The 23,027-nt window shown below is 41.3% G+C and overlaps 2 protein-coding genes across 3 annotated transcripts; both read right to left on the bottom strand.

Moving 5' to 3' along the window:
* Positions 1-49: 49 nt before the first annotated feature.
* LOC121951276 (semaphorin-4E) lies at positions 50-14,510 on the bottom strand. Its single transcript, XM_042497544.2, has 16 exons — positions 13,942-14,510; positions 12,076-12,166; positions 11,854-11,978; positions 11,556-11,701; positions 9,024-9,086; positions 8,841-8,939; positions 8,593-8,692; positions 7,567-7,677; positions 7,270-7,421; positions 6,899-7,077; positions 6,660-6,816; positions 6,276-6,498; positions 3,353-3,468; positions 2,738-2,895; positions 2,592-2,644; positions 50-1,990 (listed from the first exon to the last, which is right to left on the bottom strand). The coding sequence occupies exons 2-16, from the start codon at positions 12,120-12,122 to the stop codon at positions 1,350-1,352; spliced, it is 2,370 nt and encodes a 789-aa protein (XP_042353478.2). The 5' UTR covers positions 12,123-12,166; positions 13,942-14,510; the 3' UTR covers positions 50-1,349.
* A 1,232-nt stretch (positions 14,511-15,742) lies between these two features.
* stap2a (signal transducing adaptor family member 2a) lies at positions 15,743-22,977 on the bottom strand. Of its 2 annotated transcripts, XR_006106382.2 has the most exons (12): positions 22,717-22,977; positions 21,804-21,875; positions 21,605-21,724; positions 21,472-21,528; positions 21,226-21,377; positions 20,107-20,238; positions 19,947-20,016; positions 18,865-18,967; positions 18,669-18,764; positions 18,461-18,589; positions 16,972-17,157; positions 15,743-16,723 (listed from the first exon to the last, which is right to left on the bottom strand). XR_006106382.2 is itself a non-coding variant. In XM_042497349.2 (11 exons), exons 1-11 carry the CDS (start codon positions 22,960-22,962, stop codon positions 17,102-17,104), a joined length of 1,233 nt encoding a protein of 410 aa, XP_042353283.1. In that variant the 5' UTR covers positions 22,963-22,977; the 3' UTR covers positions 15,743-17,101. The 2 variants fall into 2 exon arrangements, 1 of the variants encoding a protein (XP_042353283.1); XM_042497349.2 differs by having other exon boundaries at positions 15,743-17,157.
* Positions 22,978-23,027: the final 50 nt, after the last annotated feature.

The following is a 23,027-nucleotide window of genomic DNA, read 5'->3' as shown; positions in this document are numbered from 1 at the left end:
ACAAAGACAAACTGGATCTTGAAAACACAAAAACAGAGACAGTACAAAATTGATTCATCACAGCAGGTATCTTCCACATCGGTTCTTCACATACTTGGTGCGTCCAGTCATGCTAAAACTAATAAAACCCTTTTGGCTATATTTAGATACAGTGGAACAATACAAGGACCGTAGAAAAGGTTTAATACAATAAAACAAAGTATTTGCAGCTTATTGGTTAGAAATGAAATGGCTCATTTTCTGTTATTGTACATTCCCTGTGAAATTCATACCAATCTTTAAAGAAATATCAATGTATAATAGAGCGCCCCAGGGATGATGTTTTTAAGGGATGATTACTGGGGAAAATAAGCTCTAAGGGGAACAAATGTTTACAATGCCTACACATTTTTTGTTCATCAAGATAATCATCACAACTGAACACTGATTTTTCAAGCGTAAATGCAGTTACCAGAAGTAAAAAGCTAACATAGGCTACAAGCAAACCACAGTACGGTCTTGTAACCTCCCCACTGCAACGAGGCCTTAAAGCCGCGTTCGGCTTGATGGCATTCTGTAATCTCACTTAGCCATTTGTTAGCAACCGCCTTTTTAAGTCACAAAAAAGCTTCAGAATTCCCAAATTAGGTATTTGCTAACGCATTTTATGTCTTTTAAGCTTGTGTTAACCACAGAACTTATTTCAGGCATCCAACCAGAAACCCATCCAAAATTAATTAATAAATTCAATCTGACTCACAACGCTGAAATAAGAGAGCTGTTGTCTGAAGAAACTGAGTGTTTTTTTCCCCATGAATTATTAGCGAATGCTTAATCACACATTCACTCCATCTGGTGCTTTGCTTATCCTCAGACAAAGTGCCCAGAGTGCGCTCTAGTGCACTACAGTGTGGTGCTCTGGGAAACTGAACAATACGTTCCAACAGTGCTCCGGATTTACGAAGGGCCCAGTTTGTGCAAACAACACTTTGTGTCCCTTAAAGACCAGGGAACCAGGAGTGCTGAAATGCAAACTCATTTGTGGGTTTTAGGACTCATTCCTGGGGCACTCTATGGGATTTAGAACTATTAGCAGGAAGCTAAAACACTTAAATGTACATAAAAAATGTAAAAAGTGAAACAGAAATTCAAGTGTCTCTCATACTTGTACAAAAAAACTTGTAAAATCTTTTGGTGTGTCTCTCCAAACAAAATTTCAAGCACAGAATGGTTTACATTCCCACAGAATGAGATTTAAACTGAACCCATGAATCCGTAGATCTGCCGAAAACAAAAGCTTTTGAGGCATTCGTGTTCATTTCTCAAATTTTGGCCAAGGAAAACTGAACACAAGTTTGTGCTCGTCATTTTCAAATTTCTGACTCATCATCAATATACTGCAGAGATGGGAGATTAACTTTTGGGCCGTCCTCCTCCTCAGCCAAACTGAAGGCCGCCTCCTCTCTGGGGTGGTTGTTGTTCCTGCCGTTGTTTGTTCCCGACACCAGAGGCTTAACCTCTGCCGCTGCGGGCCTCGGTGCATCCTGGTCAGGGGTCTCCTGGGATTGAGCTCTATTTTTCTTGCTGCAGCTCCAGGGCAGCGGTAAGTGGCCTTTGTAAAAGTTCCAAGCCAGAAGGGCAACAAGACAAACCACGAGGAGCCCGATTACGGCCTGCAGTCCAGCCACAGAGGGGCCATCTGTCCGAGCCTCGGGTAAGGTCGCAGTCCCTTCTCCAGGACCTGCAATCATGCTCACCTGGTACGCAGCCACAGTGCTTGTGTACCTGGCAGCTTTGGAGAGCTCCACAGACAGGCAGCGGTACTGACCCGCGTCGGAGTCTGTGGCGTTGAGGATAAGCAGTTCGTCTCGTAGAAACCGGAGTCGAGTCGAAGGGGTCAGAGGTCGGCCGTCCCGCTCCCAGCTGGTCTGTGCAAGGTTTGAAGGCGAAGGGCAGCGGAGTTTCAGGTTTCCTCCAGGCCAGATGGACCGATTCATGGGCTTCACAGGATCTGAAAACACAACAAAGGTTCTTCACTAAACAAGCATTTTATTATAACAGCCCACAACATTAACTCTGGTTCTTTCAAGTTCAACCCTTTGAAGCATGACAAAAGAAGGTGAGGATCAACTAGTGTCTTACTAATTTTGAGAAAAGACGAAAATTACCCGAAAATCAGAAAAATGACCTCAAGAGAGTGCATATACCATTTTTTCTGTGACGTAATTTTAAATACAGAATTTAAATAATTATGAATATATTTTCCTTGACATTTCTTCCTATTTTTTTGATAATATCTATTTTTAGATCATTTCTTTGTCACCTTTTACTAATTTCTTTTTGCAATTTTCGGGACATTTTTATGCCAAGTTGCTCATTATCTTTTTCTTATCTCTTTGAAAGAAATCAAACCAATTGTCTCAGGTTACAGATGTTTTACTGTTTGTGAATGGCGTCTGAACGCAGCACAAGAAAACTGATGCTGATCAAGGTGTTTCAGAGTTAAGTAACAGAAAATGATAAAAACCGTCAGGTTCAGTTTTCATTCCGAACAAAAATAAATATACATACATTCTTTGATTTTTTTTGGCAATAATGTGCACATTACTCACCAGCATCTGGACAGAGAGAGGCATCTCCTCCTTTCAAACTTTGGATTAGCTCTCTGAAGCAGAAGATGCAATAACTGAAATTTAGTTTTGGACAGAACAGACATCAACAATGCTTGCTTTCTCTGCATGTGAGCACAGCTGCCTACCTTTGTGAATTAGAAAGGACAACACATTTCCCAACATCTTTGTCCCAGCCGCAGTACGGGTCTCTGGCTAGAACACAGTCCATACAGGATGAGGACCTCTCACAGGTGGCCAGTGACATCTGTAATGCTCCGGAGTCTGCGCCCACATACAGCTGACCCTGTACACGACGGATGCATCACACACAAACACACAGTAATGACGTTGATGTAGGTGATTTACTGTAATATACTAAGAACATTATTCAAAAAGTACTGAGCCGTTTATTGGGCTGAAACCCTTTGAAACCTGTGCATTGTTTAAAATATGGAAGAACTTAACAACGAAATGACCCAGAAATAAGTAGGAAAAAATTATATATATATTTTTGATATTTAAAAACAGAGTTCTCTGGACATTTTTCCCCTCACTTTAAAAAAAAAGTAGTTTTCTAAATTTACAAATTTCTTACAAATTGCGAGACGTTTCTTGACAAGCATCTCAATGCCTTTTTCCTCATGTTTTTGAAAGAAATCGCACCAGTTTGCTCAGGGTGCGACATTTAAAAGCTTGTGAAAGGAGTCTGAATGCAGCACAAGAAAAGTAAAGACAATCCAGAGTGAAGAGTTTAAAATTACCGTGATATTAGAGAACTTCAGAATCTTGATTGGCTCTGGCGGCTGGAAGAGTTGCACTTCCTCTATGATGAACATCTCTCCATCGTAGTTCACTGCTTTCAGCATCGTGCCTTCCTCTTTAGACAAACATGGAAACGTTTTATATTAACACGCTGACACATGGCCCATGCCCTGTTTCAGAGAGCAGGTTCAATAAACTCTGAGCCAAACCCTGAACTCATCCTGAGATGTAAAACTCTGTGTTTTCAGTTCAAGAACAGCTGATCAGAGTCCGTTCAATCAGCAGTGAGTTTGTTCAGTTTGAGTTAAACTCGTTCTCTGCGAACGACAAGAGCCTCTGGCTTCTGGCTCATTAGCATAAAATAGCTTTATATAATCTACTTCAATAAATGTAAATTTAAAAACAGTGACTAAAATGCTCACATTGAGACTATGCAACCTCCTAAAAAACACTCTCAAATCACATTCTGCAGCTGCAGACACAATCCTGCTCATCAGAAATATTAATTTATAATCTCTTATTACAGGAATAATGTTCCATCCGTGCCACCAATCATAAAACACAGATAATTCATTGATCATACATGTCTAGAGCTTGATACCGACTTTAACAATCGATTACACATTATGTGCAATAAACGCTTCAGTGGAACTGCTCACAGTGAGTCACAGTATTATAAAAAACAGAGGAAGGACATGCAAAGGATTTATTTTGAACAGCTGTTTAAAGTAATGATTGACAGCACAGGAAAGTGTTAACTTTAGACAGACCCGAGTAACAAACTTAATATCCAACCAGGATTTTCAGAAATGTTATATTTCCTCAATAGAGGAAATGAAACAGTGTGAGGCTTTCTAAGAGGGAGGAGACAGAGAGTTAGGGGTTTGTTGAAGAAAACCTGCCAGCAGCCGAGGTCCGTTCTAGGAACATTATAAAAATACTCTTGACAAGCTCCAATTTAAGCTTAAATATTTCTCACAGCGAGTCCTCGAGTTATTTAGGAAAATCCTCACAGCAATTCTAAGCAAGGAAGGGACAGAAACTTTTACCTTGGTCAGGAGGTGTCATTTACCCCGTAGCTGGGTATGACTTAATCTTCTAACAGATGTCATTGATTGTCACAAACATGCCCTTTTGTGAGACTGCAAGGTGTGAACATCCAGTTGACATTAAATGAACTGCATTACAATATGACACTGTGAAAGTGCTGTTTGCATGATCACACTGCTGCACTGTTGCACTTATAGACTTGCAAATGTCTTGGTTTCGTGATCATATTACAGTATTTCTGGCATTGTGGTTAGTGTGTTTACTGGCCTTATCAACCACAAACGTCATCTCTGCACCATCTCATCTGTAGCATTTCTAGGGCTGTACCTGACCCAGAGTTATGTCAGTCTAAATCAGATTCGGCATATGAATATGCAACGATTCATTTTTATTTGATATAAAGTTTTAAAGTTTGACCAGGTCCAGTGATACGTTAAGCTTGACAGCGGCATTCGTGTAAACGGGCTAACAGTGCTAAAGGTGGATCGGATATGTGCAACAACATGTTTTGCCAACACTAGATATCAAACAAAAGCCAAAGACTGCAGCGTATTAAGTTGCTGTGAGCTTTAAATTCACTACTTCAAAGCAGAAAAGAGAGGATGTTATGGCAGAGCCCAGGGTGCAGAGTCTCTTCCTCCTCTGTGCTGCTGCATCACTGAACGCAGCTATTTGAAACAAGAGTAGCGTAAAGTCAGAGCTTCTACCTCTTTGTCTTTATGCCATTTTTTTCTCAGCTCAAGAAACTCATAAGCTTCTTAAAAGTCTTCCTCCCTACTCCTGACAGTTTTTCACCTCAGGAGCTCTCTAGAGGGCTAAGGTGCTTTGTGAATAAATGAATCTTAACCAGAATCTAGTCTTAACTTTTGCGGGAAATTCTTAGAAAATGTCTTAAATCTAATATTTTTCTTAGAATTTCGTCACTTGGAGCAACTCTTTGTTCTACGAACCTTTGTGAATATGGCCCCAGGCGAGAGCTTAGATTTGGCCCCAAAAAAATCAGGCCCAGCCCTATATGAACCCACAGTTACTGATTAAGCCTGACGCGAGCCTAACCCAGGGCAGCAGTTTTGGGCCCAAGCCTGTTTAAAAACACAAATTTGTACTGTAAAAGTAGGCCTATAGTATATTACATGTCATATATTCTAAAATAAATACGTTTTAATACTGAAACATGTATTACAAACTAAGGGCTGGCATCTTTCCTTGCACCACTTCTCATCCTTCTCTGTCTGTCATCTCATGCATGACATGTTCGGAAGAGCAGGCTGCGTCTAATACGCATGGTGATGGCAATGCAGCACGCATTGATCATTCTCCGCTGCATGTTGTTTACATCTCTTCCACTGCTGGGGATGGAGGAGCAGAGTCTGCCAACCAATTCACCCTGCTGCCCCCCCTCGCTCTTTCACTCATTTTTCATCCCTCTTTCACCTGCGCGTTCTCTTTCTCTCCTTCTGTTCTCCACATGTCTCCATCCTCTTTCTCTTTCTTTCCCTTTTGATTCAATCCATTAAAACGTCTGCCAAAGTGCCATTTAAGCATGAGACAGTTCACAACAGTTTCAATAAAACAAATAAATAAACATTAATTTGGCGAGAACACAACCCAATTTAAACCAGAGGGAATAGTGAGAAATTACAGCCTGGTCCAGTCAGAACCCCAGATTAGGTTCACAAAGTTGAAACTATTTCTCTTTTTGAAACAGAAAACCCAGAGTTTCCCTCATTTCAGTATTGACAAAACACAGTGTTCACTAATCCCACTTTCTCAAACAGGCCCCTGATGCTTCCCACTGATGCTGTCATGTTACTGAAAGCAGCAAGTAAAATATACACAGGAAGTAGCAGTGTGCTGCACTGATACACTCACCTGTGCCAATGAACATCACATGGTACTTCCCTCCATCTGCTGCCTGCACTTGGTTGGCTATGATGCGCGTGAATGTAGCTCCCCTCCTCACCAGCAAAGGCTTCTCTCCTATTGGATGGATGGCTTGGTCCATGAGGGGCCTATCTCTGATAAATTGAAGGGTCCAGTCTGGGAGGTCCAGGGTCTGATTTATGCCCGCTTTACGAGCCTCATTGTCTATACACTGGCAAAGGAAGAGGGGAAGGAAAGAGAAAAGAGAGAACAACGGAGTCAGAGTACAAAAAGAATCAGTTTCCTGCTGGGAACACTTGTAAAAAAAAAAAGAGTTGCCTTTTGAGTTTTGGCCTTTGTTTCTAACACACGCTGAACAGTGGGCAGACTCACAGCTCCGGGCCGAGGCTTGGGGACATCTCCGCTGTACATCACCCACTTGATAAAAGAGGTTTCTACGGCGACTGGGGTCTTGAACTTCCCCTCCGCAAACACTTTGCTGATGTCAGACACACGGTACGCACACACTGCTGACAGATCTGAGGTGTCCCTGAAACACACACACAATAAAAGTGAGCCAAGTGGTGTGCCAGGGGACATACACATCAACACGTTTGTTCATTCAAACGTACGACTGTGGTATAAAGATGGCGTAGAACAAACAGTCCTTCCAGTGCTTCTGGGGGTCACATAAGCGGTAAGTGTCCTGGATAATGTACGGCAGCTGAGACTCCAGCACTGGACAGTCCATTCTGGCTTTCAGGAAGGATGTCCATTTCTTCTGCAAGGTCCTCTGACCTCCAAGATCCCCCTGTGAGTACAGAAATACCCCATAATTGCCATATAGACATGTGGAACAACACAAAGACAAACGGGATGCACAATCAAGCAGCGGAAAGGGCGGAATGAGCGCAACAGAGGAAGTGCTGTTTATATGTTATTGTCGTGTTGGGAAAAATGGAGCTGCTACAAATAAGCGCATGCACGATAAACTCTTTTTTACCTTGCAGACGCGAGCCACGCGGGAGACCACCAGTTTGTTGTAGCAGTCACACTCCACAGCGGCCTCACTGAAGAACAGGTAAACCTTGTCATCATCTCCTACCTCACTCAGATGACTCTCTGGCATCTGAGCCATGGAAACAAAGGTGGGCTCTGGCATAGAAAGAAGAAAAAACATCAACTTTGACTACTACGTGATTTATCGAGGTGAAACAGCTCATCTCAATTCAGAGATAGTGAATTCTGCACATGAACGTAGCATATTGCAAAAAACACACGACATACTGTGACATCTTACCATTAAGCCAGGAGTTCTTGAACTCAGTGCGTATGGAAACAGGAGAGCTGCGCATTATGACAGGTTCAGAGCCCAGGAAGTTAATTGAAGTGGCTGAGTATAGGTGGTTTTCTGGCAAGGCAGACAGCAGACACAGAGATACAAATTTAAAAATGTTGCTACGTTATCCGCTCTTCCTTAAAGCCCCATCCAGACAAAGTAGTAAATACAAATACTACTTTTTGGTTTTCCCACATAAAAGCGAAACAAGAACTCTAAAAACAACTGGAAGCATATATTGTTTTTCTCCCCATGTGTTAGGAGAACTGCTCAGTGGTTAATTAGTGATGGCACATCATTGCATCTCATCGGTTAAGGAGCTGAAACTAGAGAATTCACCCAGGTGTTGTGTTTCCATTTATGCCGATCAGAGCAGGAGGCGATAAATACCCGTGATTACTGCAAAGTCATTTGTCCCGGTGAGAGTGATGCTTGTACACATTCCCATTACATTAAAAAGCCAGATTTTAGCAGGTGTTAGCATTTTTTGTGCAGTTGGACAAAGGCTTTACAATAGGGCTTTTGGTAGATAGTGGAAGGAAGCTCCAGGGTCCAGTTTACAACCAAAAACTACACACTGTAGCATGTTTCCTGTCAAGACTTTAACGATGTTAATGCAAACTCTTCTGTGTACTGACCAGTCCTCTCTGGGCTGGAGGCTTCAGATTTCTCTGCTGGCATTGTGTAGGGGTCTGTTCCTCTGTCATTATGTGTTTCCCATATTAGACAGCAATGGGCTTTTGTATTAGTGACGTACCTAATCTATCTTACCCAGTTTACGTTTGAAACACAGATTTCAGCGACGTGCACAGACATCACCCCCTTCAGTCGAGGAATGTGAAATTACCTCTCTAGTAACAAACTGTGCACAGAAACAAGTCAATATAGTCAAGGTCAGACATTTTAGGGGACATACCACTAAGAAAAACCCATCTTTTTAGCTGAGGGGGACTTTAATTTCTTGTCTGTTGTATAAGTGCTACTCACCAGCCATTATGGAGGCATATCTCTGGAAAGGATCAAATGGACACTTCCCTTTGCCATCCTCTGCTTTCTTTTCAAGAGTCAGCTTTCCATTTTCATAGGACTGCACACAAAAAGAAAGGCACTGCAGCTCAGGTTTTAAAATCCTATAGATATTTTACATTTGTTTCTGACGTGAAAAAAACTACACAGCATCGATTTGCACAGCATGGAATATGAATCGAGATAAGCGAGCACCACAGATGTCTCACCATGTAATCACACTCAGGATCAAAGGCATTGGTTCCACACACGTACATCCTGTTATCATCCATCTGATGCAGGATCCTGATATAGTTGCTGCACTCTGTCTGTAAATGCATTTTATATAAGCAATGATGACATATGCTCAGTATGTATTACATTTTAAATAGCAAGAGCTGAAAGGGACCCACCTCCGCATCTTTTCCTTTGTTTTTACAATCGTCTTTTTGCTGTTTTGTCGACTCCCATTTAACCTTAAATAATGAAAAACAAACTTAACTTCATAGTTGTGAAATAACTTCTGAATATTAGTTTTTCAAGGGTAAAGCTACAGTAGGTGGATTTTACAAAAATAACATTTTCTCATATTTGCCTAAACTGTCACTATATCCTCACATTAGTACATAAAACAGACATCGGAGAAAAAATCCTCCTGATACTAATAATGGCATTTACAAGAATCCATTGTGCTTAAACTAAACAACCAATCACTGCCAGGAGTCTTTAATGCAGTGTCTGTCACGGCTCATGCACACTCTGTGCCCTAGTTAAGCTGACACAGGTTTAGTCTGCCGGGGAGATTTTCTAGGATACACTGAGCTCATTTTTCCTTCTCCTGCTCCCTCCATCTGCAAACCTGTCTTTTTACTGCATTACACTGACTCGGTTGCCTCTTGGGAGCATTCGTGCTCCCTTGTTTCGTAGTTTTCCTGGATGTTGGCTGCAATCTTGGCTGGGTCTGGATCGTGGTGATGGCTGTGCTGATGCTGTGACCCTGCCTTTGGCTGAGCTCCTGCTGTGGCTGCATCTCTGTTTCGCCTTGATCGGGGTCTTGGTTGTGCTGTTGCTGTGGTCCTGTCTGAGGCTGCACCTGTGTCGTGGGCCTTGATTGTGCAAATGCTGTGATCCTGCTCAACGCGACCTTCCACTGCCATTATTAGGAGTCACGCATTCAATATTAATATACGCATGGGACTCTTATCAACACCTCCAATATTTGCACGTAACATTGCATGCTACCATAGAGTGCATTCAGTAATTTTACGTATATCACTATAGTTATATATGCTATGCTATTGTTACCATTATGGCTTTCTCTTCCCTCTTTGTCATTACTGTAATTTAATTAGTTATTAACGACATCTATTGCACGTCTGTCCGTCCTGGAAGAGGGATCCCGCTTCAGTCGCTCTTCCTGAGGTTTCTACAATTTTTTCCCGTCACAGGGGTTTTTCCTCAGACGATATGAGGGTCTAAGGGCAGAGGGATGTCGTATGCTGTAAAGGCCTCTGAGGCAAACTGTGTTTTGTGATAATGGGCTTTATAAATAAAATAGAAATTGAATTGAACTCTGAGCTGCCCACCTCCCCTGGGCACGTTCTCACTCGGTCAAGCTCCATACCTTTAGCAAACAGCTTGTTTTCAATATTTCGCTCAGTAGGGGTGTGCCATATTATATCATTAAATAACACAGGTATTATTTCTTATATAAGAAAAATTCATAGTGATAATGGTAATACTCCAACTTGTTGACATAATGCCATCATACTATTGATTACTGCTGCTGTTTACAAACGAAAGAAATGAGAAATAACTTTTAGTTTTTACTGAATTTTTGAAGGCAAATTATTACAATTTTGCTGACTTACAAAACGATACACAATTTGTTGCAGCTGTATGTTCTTGAAATTAATAATTTTTTCCTGTATTTTGTCAAAACTTCTAAGAATATCTTTACGGCAAAAACACCATGAAATATTGTGATATTACTTTAGGGCCATATCGCCCACCCCTTCACTCAGATGTTTATTCTTGCTTTACCTCAGGTTAGGTTTAAGTGTTTCTTTTTGTTGTCAGCTGTCTGTTTACTTGTCTGTGCAGCGTGCGCTGCTGTTGGCAGCACAGCATGTACACAAGCAGAGAAAACTCCTCTGCACTGATAAGGTATCACTGAGGTGTGGTAGATTCTTGTATGTGCCTTTAGGAGCACTAGAAGGAGGCACGTAAAATAAAGATCTACCAGAATTTGGATTATATACACACACTCTCTGACACACTGACCAAATGAGATAAAACGTACCTCAGAGCCTGTTACATACTGTTTCAAATAAAAATATTCAATGTGGAAGTAGTAGTGAAATGATGCACACCATTTTGAGATTGAATGTGCCCTTGATTTTTTTTTTTTTTTACAGATCACCTGCCTCATGAACCTCTTTCAGGATAGTGATAGTTTCAGCAAAGTTATTTTTTGGATACTAACTGTAGCTTTAAGTGTTTTTCTTCCCACATTTATCATCCCTTTATTTGACAGTGCAGAGAGGGACAGGTATGATATGCAAGGTTTCAAGCTAAAAGAAACTGGAGATAGTATGCGATTCGTGATTTTCACTTTAACCCTTAGACTTCCAGGACACCCAAAGCATCACTTCTAACAATTTACACCTTTCATAGAGGAGACAAAGCTGTTGTTGTGATGATAGAAGTGTAGAGAAGCAGGATAAATGTCCTTGCAAATGTAACTGAAGTAGAAGCAAAACAGCTGAAATCAGTAAATAACCTCCAGTAAAGCAACACTACATTCAGTGCAGGGAGCCTTGCACAATACGGAAGTTTACTCGCACAGATTTTTTAGCCCTGGGCAATGAAAGCTCTGATAAGACGTTTATGACTAATGCTAGCTGAAATGGCCATTACGGTGTTGTTAAAATCAGCGTTCTTACTGAGGCAATTTTCTTGGAGATGTCTTTGAGATCAAGAGCATACAATGCCTCCCTGGCACCCAGAAATAGCAGGTCCAGATCTTCTCTCAACAGCATGGTGGAGTAGTTGAACACTCCCTCCTCATGAAACAGGCGAGCGTTTTCCCCTAGAGACAGAACGTGACGAATGAACACACCAATCACCCATGATTCAACCCTGTTTCCCAATTAAATGGCCCAAATGTACTCAAACCATATGAGCCAACATGAGTTGAGACATTGTAAGCCAAGGTTATGCAAGACAGATAGCAACACTCACTATGGTAGGGCACAGATCTGCGGGGGACATTGTCCAGTGGTGAGTCTTCTTCCAGCGTCAAGGCCAGGGGCAGCAGCCAAAAGACACAGAGGGGCAGCAGTGGATGCATGGCTCTTCTGTTCAATCTAAGAGGAATTTAAGCTTTATTGTTTTCTTAATGGTCAGTCATACAGGGGTGAAGACAGCCAGTGGCATCTATGACGTGAAGAGGTCTGTACTGACTGAAGGGCACCGGCCCCTTTACTGGCCCCGCTCAGCAGGCTGTCCATGGTGAGATGGATGGCACAGACCAAAGAGACAAAGCCAAGGAGGGCTGAAAGAGACAAGGTTGTGCGGATATCACAATCAATTCACAGCAAGCGAGACCTGACGGAAAAGAAGCTTTAAATATGTATAGCAAAACACATGAAAACAAAAAGAGATAACGGCATGTGAATAGAGAAAGATTTAAGATAAAAACAAAAGTGAGAGGGACAAAGCAAAAGAGCAGCCAGAAAGGGCAGAGTGAGCTAAAGTCAGCGCGGCAGTATTTCTGTCAGTGCCATAGTGATGTTAATGCAGGGCCATGAAAGGCATTCAGCGGGGTGCAGGGATGTCAACTTCAGCTCTCCTGAAAGCACCAAACACAAGCACACAAAGAGAGATTCACAGAGAGAGCCCAAGGCTGCTGCAGATAAGAGACAAGCTCTAGCAAACTTGTAACTTGCAAAAAACTGTTGCAAAATATCTGACAGGAAACATGTTGGTTTGACTCATCTTTACCACTAAACCCAGTTAAGTCTACAAACAGAGTAACACTTAGCCTGGGTTTTCTTCTCTTTTAATGACACTGAGCAGCTGTTGTTTGGTGGGTTTTGTCCAGCAGTGTTACTACGACCTGCTCAGGGGGGTGTGTACTTTAGGTGCTTCTTTCCCAAGAGAGGTGTGCCGGGTTCGACTGATGAGCTACGGCATGTCAGAGAATGCAGCCCTGATAAGATGTTTCACATATTTTGCCCGGGAGCCAAAGAAAGCTACACTCTACGCCCATCTGCTCGCACACACACATATATATACACACATACACAAAGAAAGCACTACACTTTGGCATTCACATGTATGCACCAAATGTCCTCTTGCAAGAACAGGCCCATCAGCAAAAGTTTAAGAATTTGGCTTGCACAATTAATGTTAGTTTACAATCATTTGTTGCGTCAGTAATGCAGCTTAGGGACTGTTCTTTATTTATCAGTCAAATATTTTTTCTTTGAGCTTCTCTGAGTGACTTGCAGGAAGTGCATGACCCTCCCTCCACAATAAATTACTTATTAATTACAGGGTTACCAAGGCTTAGGGCAAGTTAGATTTAAGACTTGTTATTGCCACTCAAAGTACAGTTTAAGACCAGTTTTACAATAACCAAAACTGAGGGGAATAAAAACATAAACCGACATCATTTACTTAAAAGAGACAATTTTGCCCAAATGTTTACTTCCAACATAATTTTTTTTTTTTTTTTTTTTTTGGGTTAAGTTAAAAAGTTAGATGATCTACTTAAAATGCTGAGAAGCTTTAAAACTTTCTAGAGTGGTTCATGTGGAAAAAACCAAACATGTTATTGAAGTATCTGTTCGGTTTGCCTAAAATGAGGTGGGGAACAATATCGATGCCAGTTATCAGCAAAATGAGTGGTTATATTTTAGCATATTGGATATCAGTGAAAAAAAACAAAACAAAACAATAATTCACATCCCTAATGTTTTCTTTTAAAAAATGTCAGGAAAATAAATACAAAATACAACCATTTAAAGTTGAACACGTCTCTCCTAAGCCAAATTGAAAAATATAAGTCCCTTACCAGTGCTTAAAAAAATATTTGATATGCCTCCCTCTTTTTGCACCACTCTCTGCCCTCTCACAAATAACGAACAGTCCCTTAAGAGTAACTTTGTGGGTTATTTTAGTTTATCTCCAAGCTAGTTTCTTATTTAAATTGACTTTTGCTAAATTTTAACACCGTTTCAGACCGAAAATTGGCACAAACTAAAATGCAAAGTGCTCATGCAGGTTAACCGTCGACAAACACTCCTATCAAAGTTAATCACTTACCTGCGCACCGACACACCCAAGACTGCGGAGGCTCCCATTAAAAAATAGTCCCAACACCTGTTTGAAAAGTAATTTCTAAACCATTAACTCTTAGTTTACAAACAGGTAGGCAGTAAATCTACCTCACGGTGTTTGTAATCGGTTGATAAGTGTCCCTAACGCCTACCGTACACCGAGACGTCAAACTTTGATTCACGCTAGCTTACAACTTCCTTTAAGGCTACCGAGGCAGCAGGTTCACTTCTCCAAACTTCTCTAACAAAATGTCTCTGTGAAGACCCAGTCTGTCTCTTTCGGGTCCTCTCAAAGTCACAGCGGTTATCCGTTATTGTAGAGAGCCTGTCGGCAGCAGCAGCGCTCACATCCCGCGGTGAGAAGGCTCTGGGAGGCTGCGTCGGTTGGCTGCAGGTTGTTGTTTTTTGTTTTTTTTAATCAGTTCAAACTGCCGTGCAGGCGGCGCGAGACGCTGATCTCAGATCTGATTAAGTCCTCATTGTCCCCACGTGTTTTAATCTGTCAGCGGAGGACACAGCTGATTCAGGACGGGAGAGACCGAAGATTTCAGCAGCTGCAAGGTGTTTAAGCATTATTGTTTTTTTGTTTTTAGGCAGCGCGTCCTGCCTAACGTTAGGGACTGTTGGTTATTTGTGAGAGGGGAGCAGGTGGTGCAACATAGGGGAGGCTCTTCAGACTTTGGAGCCAATTTTTTTTTTTAAATCAATTTATAATCTGCCTGTGGAGATAAGGCTGGTAGAAACAGTGACATCTTTTAAATCACTTCTTAAAACTCACTTTTACATACCTGATTTTATGTGATCTTATCTATTTATTTATTCATTTTTAATCACTCCTAATCTGTTCATTCATTTTATCCATTCCTCATCCATCTGATGTTCCTGTTCTTAACTTTTTCTTTTTTATTTTTTTTTTTGTTTCTGTTTTTATCTACCTAGTTTTGTTCTATCCCCTCTGATGTGATGTCTTCCTGTTACGCTACTATATTATTTTCATTGTCTTTCTTAAAATTATTAATTCAGTTTTTTAACTGCTGTTTGAGATCTGCCAGCCCTATCGCTTTTATTCCTGTTAGTGCTGTACTGTTGTTGACCTTTTGTGTACACTTTTTGTTCTTTCCTCTTAGTTTAGCCCCTAACAAATGAAATCGAGACATCGAGTTCAACCATTTTCTATGCTGAAATATCTACTGTTTAAATAGTTACTTGAAAAAAGAAGGAAAAATAAAACAGTCCCTAAGCTGTATTATAGACTCAACAAGTGATTTTAAACTAACAAAGACAAATTTTTACATACCTGCCAATAGGCCTGTTCTTGTAAGGGGACATTTGGCGCATAAATGTGAGCACCAAAGTGGAGCGTTTCTGTGTGTGTGTGTGTGTGTGTGTGTGTGTGTGTGTGTGTGTGTGTGTGTGTGTGTGTGTGTGTGTGTGTGTGTGTGTGTGTGTTATCATGGAATTTTTTTCAACTGAGGGATTAAGGAAAACTTAATAAATGCACTAACCTCCAACTTAAACTGTGAAAAAAAATACAATAAAAAAACTTTTGCAAATCTTTACTGACACATTATTCCTTTTCTTTTATCTTTCTGTAGTAAACATTATTGACAAGATTTGACTATGGGTCAGTTTGACTCAAACAGGACAGATTGTCCAGCACTCTTTCTAAGAAATGATTTACTCCAACACTACCTAATTTCCTTACTGTCACGTTCAATCAGTGGGTCCTAACAACCTGACGCTAAAAAAAAAAACGTAGTGCACTTTTGAGAAAGCACAAGGTTAAATTACATCCATGCAAAACCATTTAATGCCCTTGATATCTAACAAACACTATTCTTTGATAGTGATCAAGTTGACACGACACGTCATGTACAAACATACAAGAAACTGTTCATTGTAAGAGGACACTTATCAGTTTGTTTTGCCACTAATACTCGCGCACTTTAAATCTACTGGTCAGTTGGCATAAATATCAGTGTAGAAATACTTGTTGCTACCGTTTAAGCACCTTCAGACCTGTCATAAATTAAAATTTTGTTATTGAAGGTAGAGAGGTAGGGCATGGTGTAATACTTTGTAAGTCCATGCCAGGTTCAGTCTGCTACATTTAAGTGTTTTGTACTTGTATTACAGTAATATCCTTTATCTGACAGCCGTTCCACTAGAGGGCACTCTCACATATGAAAACAGTAGATCATTTTTTCGTCTTGAGGAGGAACAGAAATCACCCGGGGGCCTCCCAGCAGGTCTGAGCGCTGGTGAATCATAGCACCATACAGTAGCACATACACAGTAGCAGAAAAAAGGAAACACTTCAAAATAAGCACCAACAGTACAGTTAAAGTTGCCAACAGTGTCATTGAATCAACAATACATTTATGGTTGCTCATCGATCACAAAACACACTTGTGAGCAGCAGGCAGAGATTGTGCAGTTTTCAGTTTCTGTCCAACTCAACTGTGTTCAGACAGTTTTTTTCAGTCATGTTACATGTGATGAGGCGAGTGAAGGGAACTGCTGAGCTGAAATCTGAGCACGCCTGGTTTATTTTACTTTCAGAGCAGATAAAGTGTCTCAGGGCTCAGGTCAGAGTTTGTCGCTCCGGTGTTGATCTTTGCAGTCTGTAGTTTGTTTGTCCTTAGTCTCCGGTGTTGCAGCAGTAACATCAGCAGCTCAGACAGGGGCTCAGACAGGAAAACATCAGGCTCAGTTGGTGGTCCTGAACGTGCCACTGCGTCTCCAATAAGCTTTAGCTGCCAGTCGTACTGATTTAGTGAGAGAAAATCATCGGTTGCTGCACTATTTTTTTTTCTCAGTTTGTATACAGCTTTATGCAAGTCAACAAAGCACAAGTGGAACATTACCCCAACCAAGGCAGGCGGCGTTTTATGAGGTTTTAAGAACATAATCCAGTGTTTACCAACCAGTCCTGCTCTTAAGAAGCTAACCAGAGTCCATTTAACCATTTAAGTCCAACAAAAAATGAAACTCAGAACATTTTGTATCTCCCTACCAGAGTGGCGGTATTTGTAGTCCCTTGTCTTCCACCTAGAAGGCACAGGATGAATACATAGCTGCGGTGAGAAGGGGTTTGGCACTGAATATTGAGTATGCTGTGATAGGAAGTTGTTGCTCTTGATAAATCACTCCTGACTGGCTCGTCTCTTCTCCAGCTTAATTTTGAGTTCCTCATTGAGTGCTGTGGAAAGACAGATGACAGACATCACGTTAGGTCTCTTATATGTCAGATAGACCGACATTTTTCTAACACGGGCAGATTATGAGACATTGGGCCCCTGAGCGCAGATACGCATTGGGCCCAACCACTTTTCCTAAGACACACAGACTTTATGGTGATTTTGCATCTCTTTGTGGTTATTTTGTATCTCCTTGTGTTTGTTTTGTGTCTTTTGTAGTCATGTTGAGTCTCTTTGTTGTAATTTTTTCTCTTGTGCTCATTTTGTGTTTCCTGTATTAATTTTGTGTCACTTTGTAGTTATGTTATGTCTCTCTTTGGATGTTTTGTGTCTCTTTTACTTATTTGTGTCTCTTTGTAGATATTGTGAGTCTGTTGTAGTAATTTTGTGTCTCTTTTTAGTAATTTTGTGTCTCCTTGTCATCTTTTCGTCTCTCTCTAGTCATTGTGAGTGTCTTCTAATTGGCTGTGTCTCTCTGTAGTCATTTTTGTTTCCTTGTAGTAGTTTTGTTTCTTTGCAGTCATTGTGAGTCTCTTTAGTTGTATTGTGTCTCCTTTCGTTGTCTTGTGTCTGTAGTCATTTGGTGTCTCTGTTTTGGCATTTTGTGTGTCTAGTCATTTTGGATCTTGTTGTTTTGTGACTCTTTGCAGTAATTTTTTATCTCTTTGTAGCGATTTTATGTCTTCTTGAGGTTGTTTTGTGTCTCTTTGTAGTCATTTTAAGTGTCTTTTAGTTTTTTGTGTCTCTCGCTAGTATTTTTTGTCTCCTTGTGGTTGTTTTGTATCTCTTTATAGTTATGTGAGTCTGTAATTTGTGAGTCTCTTGTAGTCATTTGTGTCTCTTTGTAGTCATTTGGAGTCTCTTAGTTATTTTGTGTCTCCTTTGGTTGTTGTATCTGTAGTCATTTGGTGTCTCCTTGTAGTTTCTTTGTTTGTCTTTGTAGTTACTGTGACTGTGTGTCTCTTTGTTGTTGTTTTGCGTCTCTTTACAGTTGTTTTGTATCTCCTTGTGTTTACTTTATGTCTCATCATAGTTGTTTTGTGTCTCTTTGTAGTCCATTTGCATGTCTTTGTGGTCTTTGAGTCTCCTCCTGGTCTATATGTGATTATTACAGTGACATTTTGCAGGTGAAGACCAGGGGCCCTAACACCTTGGACCCCTGGGCCTGTACCCAGTAGGCCTGCCCAGTAATCCATCCATGGTTTCTAGGCACTTATGCTGCATTTACCGCAATTATGTCACACAAGTAGGCACTCGACTACTCACAAATGTCAATGTTTGTTAAGACGCTCATTGTCTACTCACTCTGCGTGAGAGGGGAAGGGGAGAGGATGAGTCGTCTCATTGGGTTGGTGGGCGAGGCCGGCACCGGTGAGGTCAGGATACGGCGGTCAGGGGCAGGAGACCTGGACAGGGGGCTGCCGGGCCAACGATCTGCACCAGATTAAAAGCAGTGATCATTATTGCTGTCTGTCTGTAGCGTCTACATGTGGTTTATGTGACTGAGGCAAACCTTGTTTTGGAGGCAGGGCAGGAGCCTTTGGCAGGGGGCTGGAGGGGGCAGTGTGGAGGATCCTTTCTCCATTCTCATCATTGGCGGAAACGTATGCTGATGACACAAAGGGAATTAAAACGTTGTCAGTCTCACTGATTTCTTACCAAGAAAAGAAGAAGCTTGAGCATATGTGTGCGCTGCATGGTCGCCTCACTGATATTCTCTTCGTAGGGCTCCTCCAGGAGAAAAGGCTGCAGAGTTCCCGCTGTCTTCTCTACCAGAGCGTCGATGACCTCATGAAGAGTCGCACAGGGAATCTGGGATAGGGAACATGTTGTATTATTAACCTAAAGCTGCTGGTTTGTTAATGCTGTTGATATTCAGTCTGAGACACTGCTGATCAAATCAGTAATCGGATGTGTCATTTTCATGTTCTAAATTTCTTCTGCCATTTCCCAAAAACTGGAAATGTGAAGTTACAACTACATTTTCTTCCGACAATTTGTCACTTCTGAAATGGTGTTTTTATTTGACAAGACAGACAGCCATATGGAGATTTACATCATCAAATATTGAACTTCCCACTTGACAGATTTGTTATGTGTTTTCTATCATTTCAAATGTTGATCTCCATGGCAGTGATGCATTGGTCTAATCTATCAATCAGTTTATTTGTTGCATAAAATCATAAAAAATGCAGTTCCAGTGAAATGCAATATGCTAGATTTGTATAGTTATTCAGCAGATAAACAACATTAAATACATTTTCTTTAAACTGTTATTATAAAATTCAGTGGGGTTTTTGCAACCACTTACAGAAATCACTGGCTTCATGTTACCTACATTAAATTAACTGTGATGACACAGTGTGATATTTAGATTACAAATCTGTGAAAAGAAAGCACAGGTATTTGATCAGTACATAGTATCAGCGGATCAGCTGATATCAGCCTGAATTATAATATTGGAAAGTTCAACTGATGCACCCCTAAACCAAGCTTTCTCCTGTAAAAACACAATAATAATATAATATTAAAAACATTAGTAAATCACGTTAAGAAATGTTCTAACATGTAAACTGTACCCATATGTGTACACTTAATATCTTTTGATAAAATTCAAGACTTTTACACAATAAATCGGTGCATGAAGAATCACCAGACTGAAGGAAATTAAGTGTTTGATGCTCAAAATCTTTTGACTGAGTATCCCAAACCTCCCGTTTTATATGCGTACATCCAGATGTTGAAACATAACCTGCGCCCTTAACTATGTCTGCCAGTATTAAACACTTACAGGATTTTCCACATCAATGACATAACCACCTTGGTCCCTCTGAGTCACACGGTAATGTCTGAACACTGACCTGCAGCCAAAGAGATGAACAGATCATTTGTAACATGTGCAGTGAATTTTGTGTCTGTCTGACTGTGATATTTGCAGCTGTGGTGTTTACCCATTGAGGTCCTGCCGAGTAGTGACAGCCAATGAGCACCCATCTCTGCCTGGACGGAGCAACATGTTGCCGCAGTCTGGGTGTCTCTCTAATAGGACTTCGGCCTCTGTTCGAGACACCGGTCTGAAACACCTGCATAGCCACACACACAAATTAATAATAGCCATATAGTCACACATTAAAGGGATATTTCAACCCCCAAATGATCATTTGTATACCACATACTCACCGCATGTTACACTGAATTTGTGAGGAAAATGTTTTTGTCGCATGCCTCGGGTGAACAAAGAATCCAAAACCGGATCAAATTCTTTTTTAAGTTGAACGGCAACAGCAACACTGTATAAAAACATGTGTTTACAAACGCTCACACAACTCGTGCACTGTAATCCAAGTCTCCAAGTCCAAGTCTCATTTATACAGTCGTATGTTCAGTATTTCCCAAACACATGCATTTTTGCTAAAACCTTTTGTAAAACTGAGGTGAAAGTGTAAGTGTTCTCTTCTAAGCCCGACTCTATTGACAAAAAGTAATGTTACCTCACTGAGCACGGGAGCTGCTGGTCTGGATCAGTCAGTTAGTTTGTGTTATTGTGTGACTTTGGTGAATCTGAACTAACCCTCTGACACATCAAAGTCACACAATAACACAAACTTACTAACTGGTCGAGACAGCGATAGACCCGCAGCTTTCACATTCAGAGAGGTAAAATTATTGTTTTTGTCACTGGAGTCTGACTGTGAATAAAGCACTTTCTCTTCAGTTTTAAATATTAAGGTTTTGCCAAAAACACATGCCTTTGGGAAGTACTGAGCATACGACTGAATAGATGAGACTTGGATTATACTGCAGGAGTCATGTGAGAGTTGTTCAATGGTTTTATAGATATAGTATTGCTGTTTTTAAATGCGGACCCTTATGACTTCAATTTTCAAAGATTATTCTCCATTTTTGGATTCCCAGTTCATCAGAGGTATATGAGAAAAATAAAGTTATCTCTATGAATTGAACAAAACACAATGTAATTAACCGATACACAAATCATTTGGGGGTTGAGGTATTTCTTTAAAGGTATTACAGCTACAGTGCATCCTCTCAACACAACCCAGAGAACTCACGCCGGGATCTCCCCTACTAAAGGCACAGAGAGGGGCGAGGGAGGAGCACGCGTGGGAGTGCGAGTTCTCCGTCTTGACCTTTCTTTGTCCACCACCTCCTTCAGCATCTGCAGCTGGCCCGGCAGCAACGTAAGACAGGATGGTACATTCAGCTGTGATTGGACATAAGGGAGAATATTTTCAAGATGTACAAGAAAGACACAGATAGATGCAAGAGTAGCAAGTGTGGAAAATGTGAATATTTACATCTACAACAGAGTACAGGAAACCTTTCCACAGCTCCCTTGATTCCAAGTTAGGTGCCTGGAAAAGACAACAGCACTGTTACATCTTGTGAAAGGTGTAAATTTTAATGTGTGTGTGAGTTGAGTGGCATTACTGTGAGTTTGGTCTCTCCATCCTTCATGCGCAGGATGAGTCTGGCTGCCTCCAGGTTCCTGTCTCGGCTGCAGTCGTCCTTCAGGGACACAAACCCACTTAGGTCCAGCTTCTCCACATACTGTAACCCACACGGATACATTTCAGCATCAACACACTAGGGTGCACTAACATCAAAATGTGCAACGACTGAAACTTACATGACTGTCCTTGGCATTATTGAAGAAATACAAAGAATTCCCACAGAGACACGTCCACAGCCGCCTGGACGCCTGCCACATAAAAAATAAGCATGTATGTAAAACAAGGGCTGCTCTTTTTTCATGTGTGTAATGGATATTTCACTTTTTATCACCCCCACATTTCCTGTCCCAAGAGATGAATAGGAAGTGAGTCACAGCTGCTGTCAATCTGTGGCCATGGATCAGTGCAATACCCTGCACCTGAGCCAGGCTCATATTACATGTCTATATTGCCTTTAAATGAGCCTAATGACAGGGTGTGCCTGGAGGGAGGTGAGGGTATCCCCTTCTGTGATTGTCAGATTATAAATAAATAAAATGCATAAGAGTCATTGAGGAATATTATCAATTTTACTGTATGCAACTTAGTATTTGTGCTATTAGAAATGCACTTTAGAGATCAGAATATGTCTGGAGATTATCATTTCTGAGTCATCATTGAACTCTGGGTAAATGAAACGCTTGGCAGACATACTGTATGTGACACAGATGCCTAGTTATCAAGACACAGCCACAAATCGTCCAAGTGATGTCATCTAAATGACATGCTATGTTTAGACAGCAATCCACGATTCATAGCCTACAACGTGATCCGTTCATAAATTGTTGCACGCTTTCCCCGTCCTGCAAAACCGGATTTAAAACAACAAATCAGTGATCCGCTATGTGAAACAATCCCCAGCAATGTTCAGTCTCGCCTCGCCCATTCTAACACAATAAGGAAGTTGACAGCTCTCTGGGAATGGGGGATCAGCCGGTGCATACACACACACACACACACACACAGACACATATACACACACACACTGACCACCGCTATCCACAGCAGCATGCATTGGAAACAACATGGCACTGCACCGGGAGAACCCACCTTTTCTTTCGGTCCTCGTTTCTCCAGGTATCCTTCGTAGTAGCAAGGCGGGAGCTGCGCCCGGGGTCCACCCGGCCCGGAGCGCTGCCTGACGGGTGCAGCCGCCATGAGTGTCGCTGGCTGGGCACCGACCGAGGACAAAGGGGCGCTGAGTAATTCGGGGAGTGACACGCCTTCCCCGATGAGATAGTGCTGTGGCAATAATCCAACAGCTGGCTGGTGTAGTCTGCTGTGTCTGGGGATCATACAGACGGGTGGCTGTGCAGATTAGAAATTGGATGGTTGGGGGATAAATGTTCAAAGTATAGACA

This window comes from Plectropomus leopardus, chromosome 12 (assembly GCF_026936395.1).
Source record: "Plectropomus leopardus strain MGB_pleo_1.0 chromosome 12, ASM2693639v1, whole genome shotgun sequence".
Classification (NCBI taxonomy): domain Eukaryota; kingdom Metazoa; phylum Chordata; class Actinopteri; order Perciformes; family Serranidae; genus Plectropomus; species Plectropomus leopardus.
The sequence above is the reverse complement of the archived record's forward strand: the minus strand, read 5'-3'. Positions and strand labels throughout refer to the sequence as shown.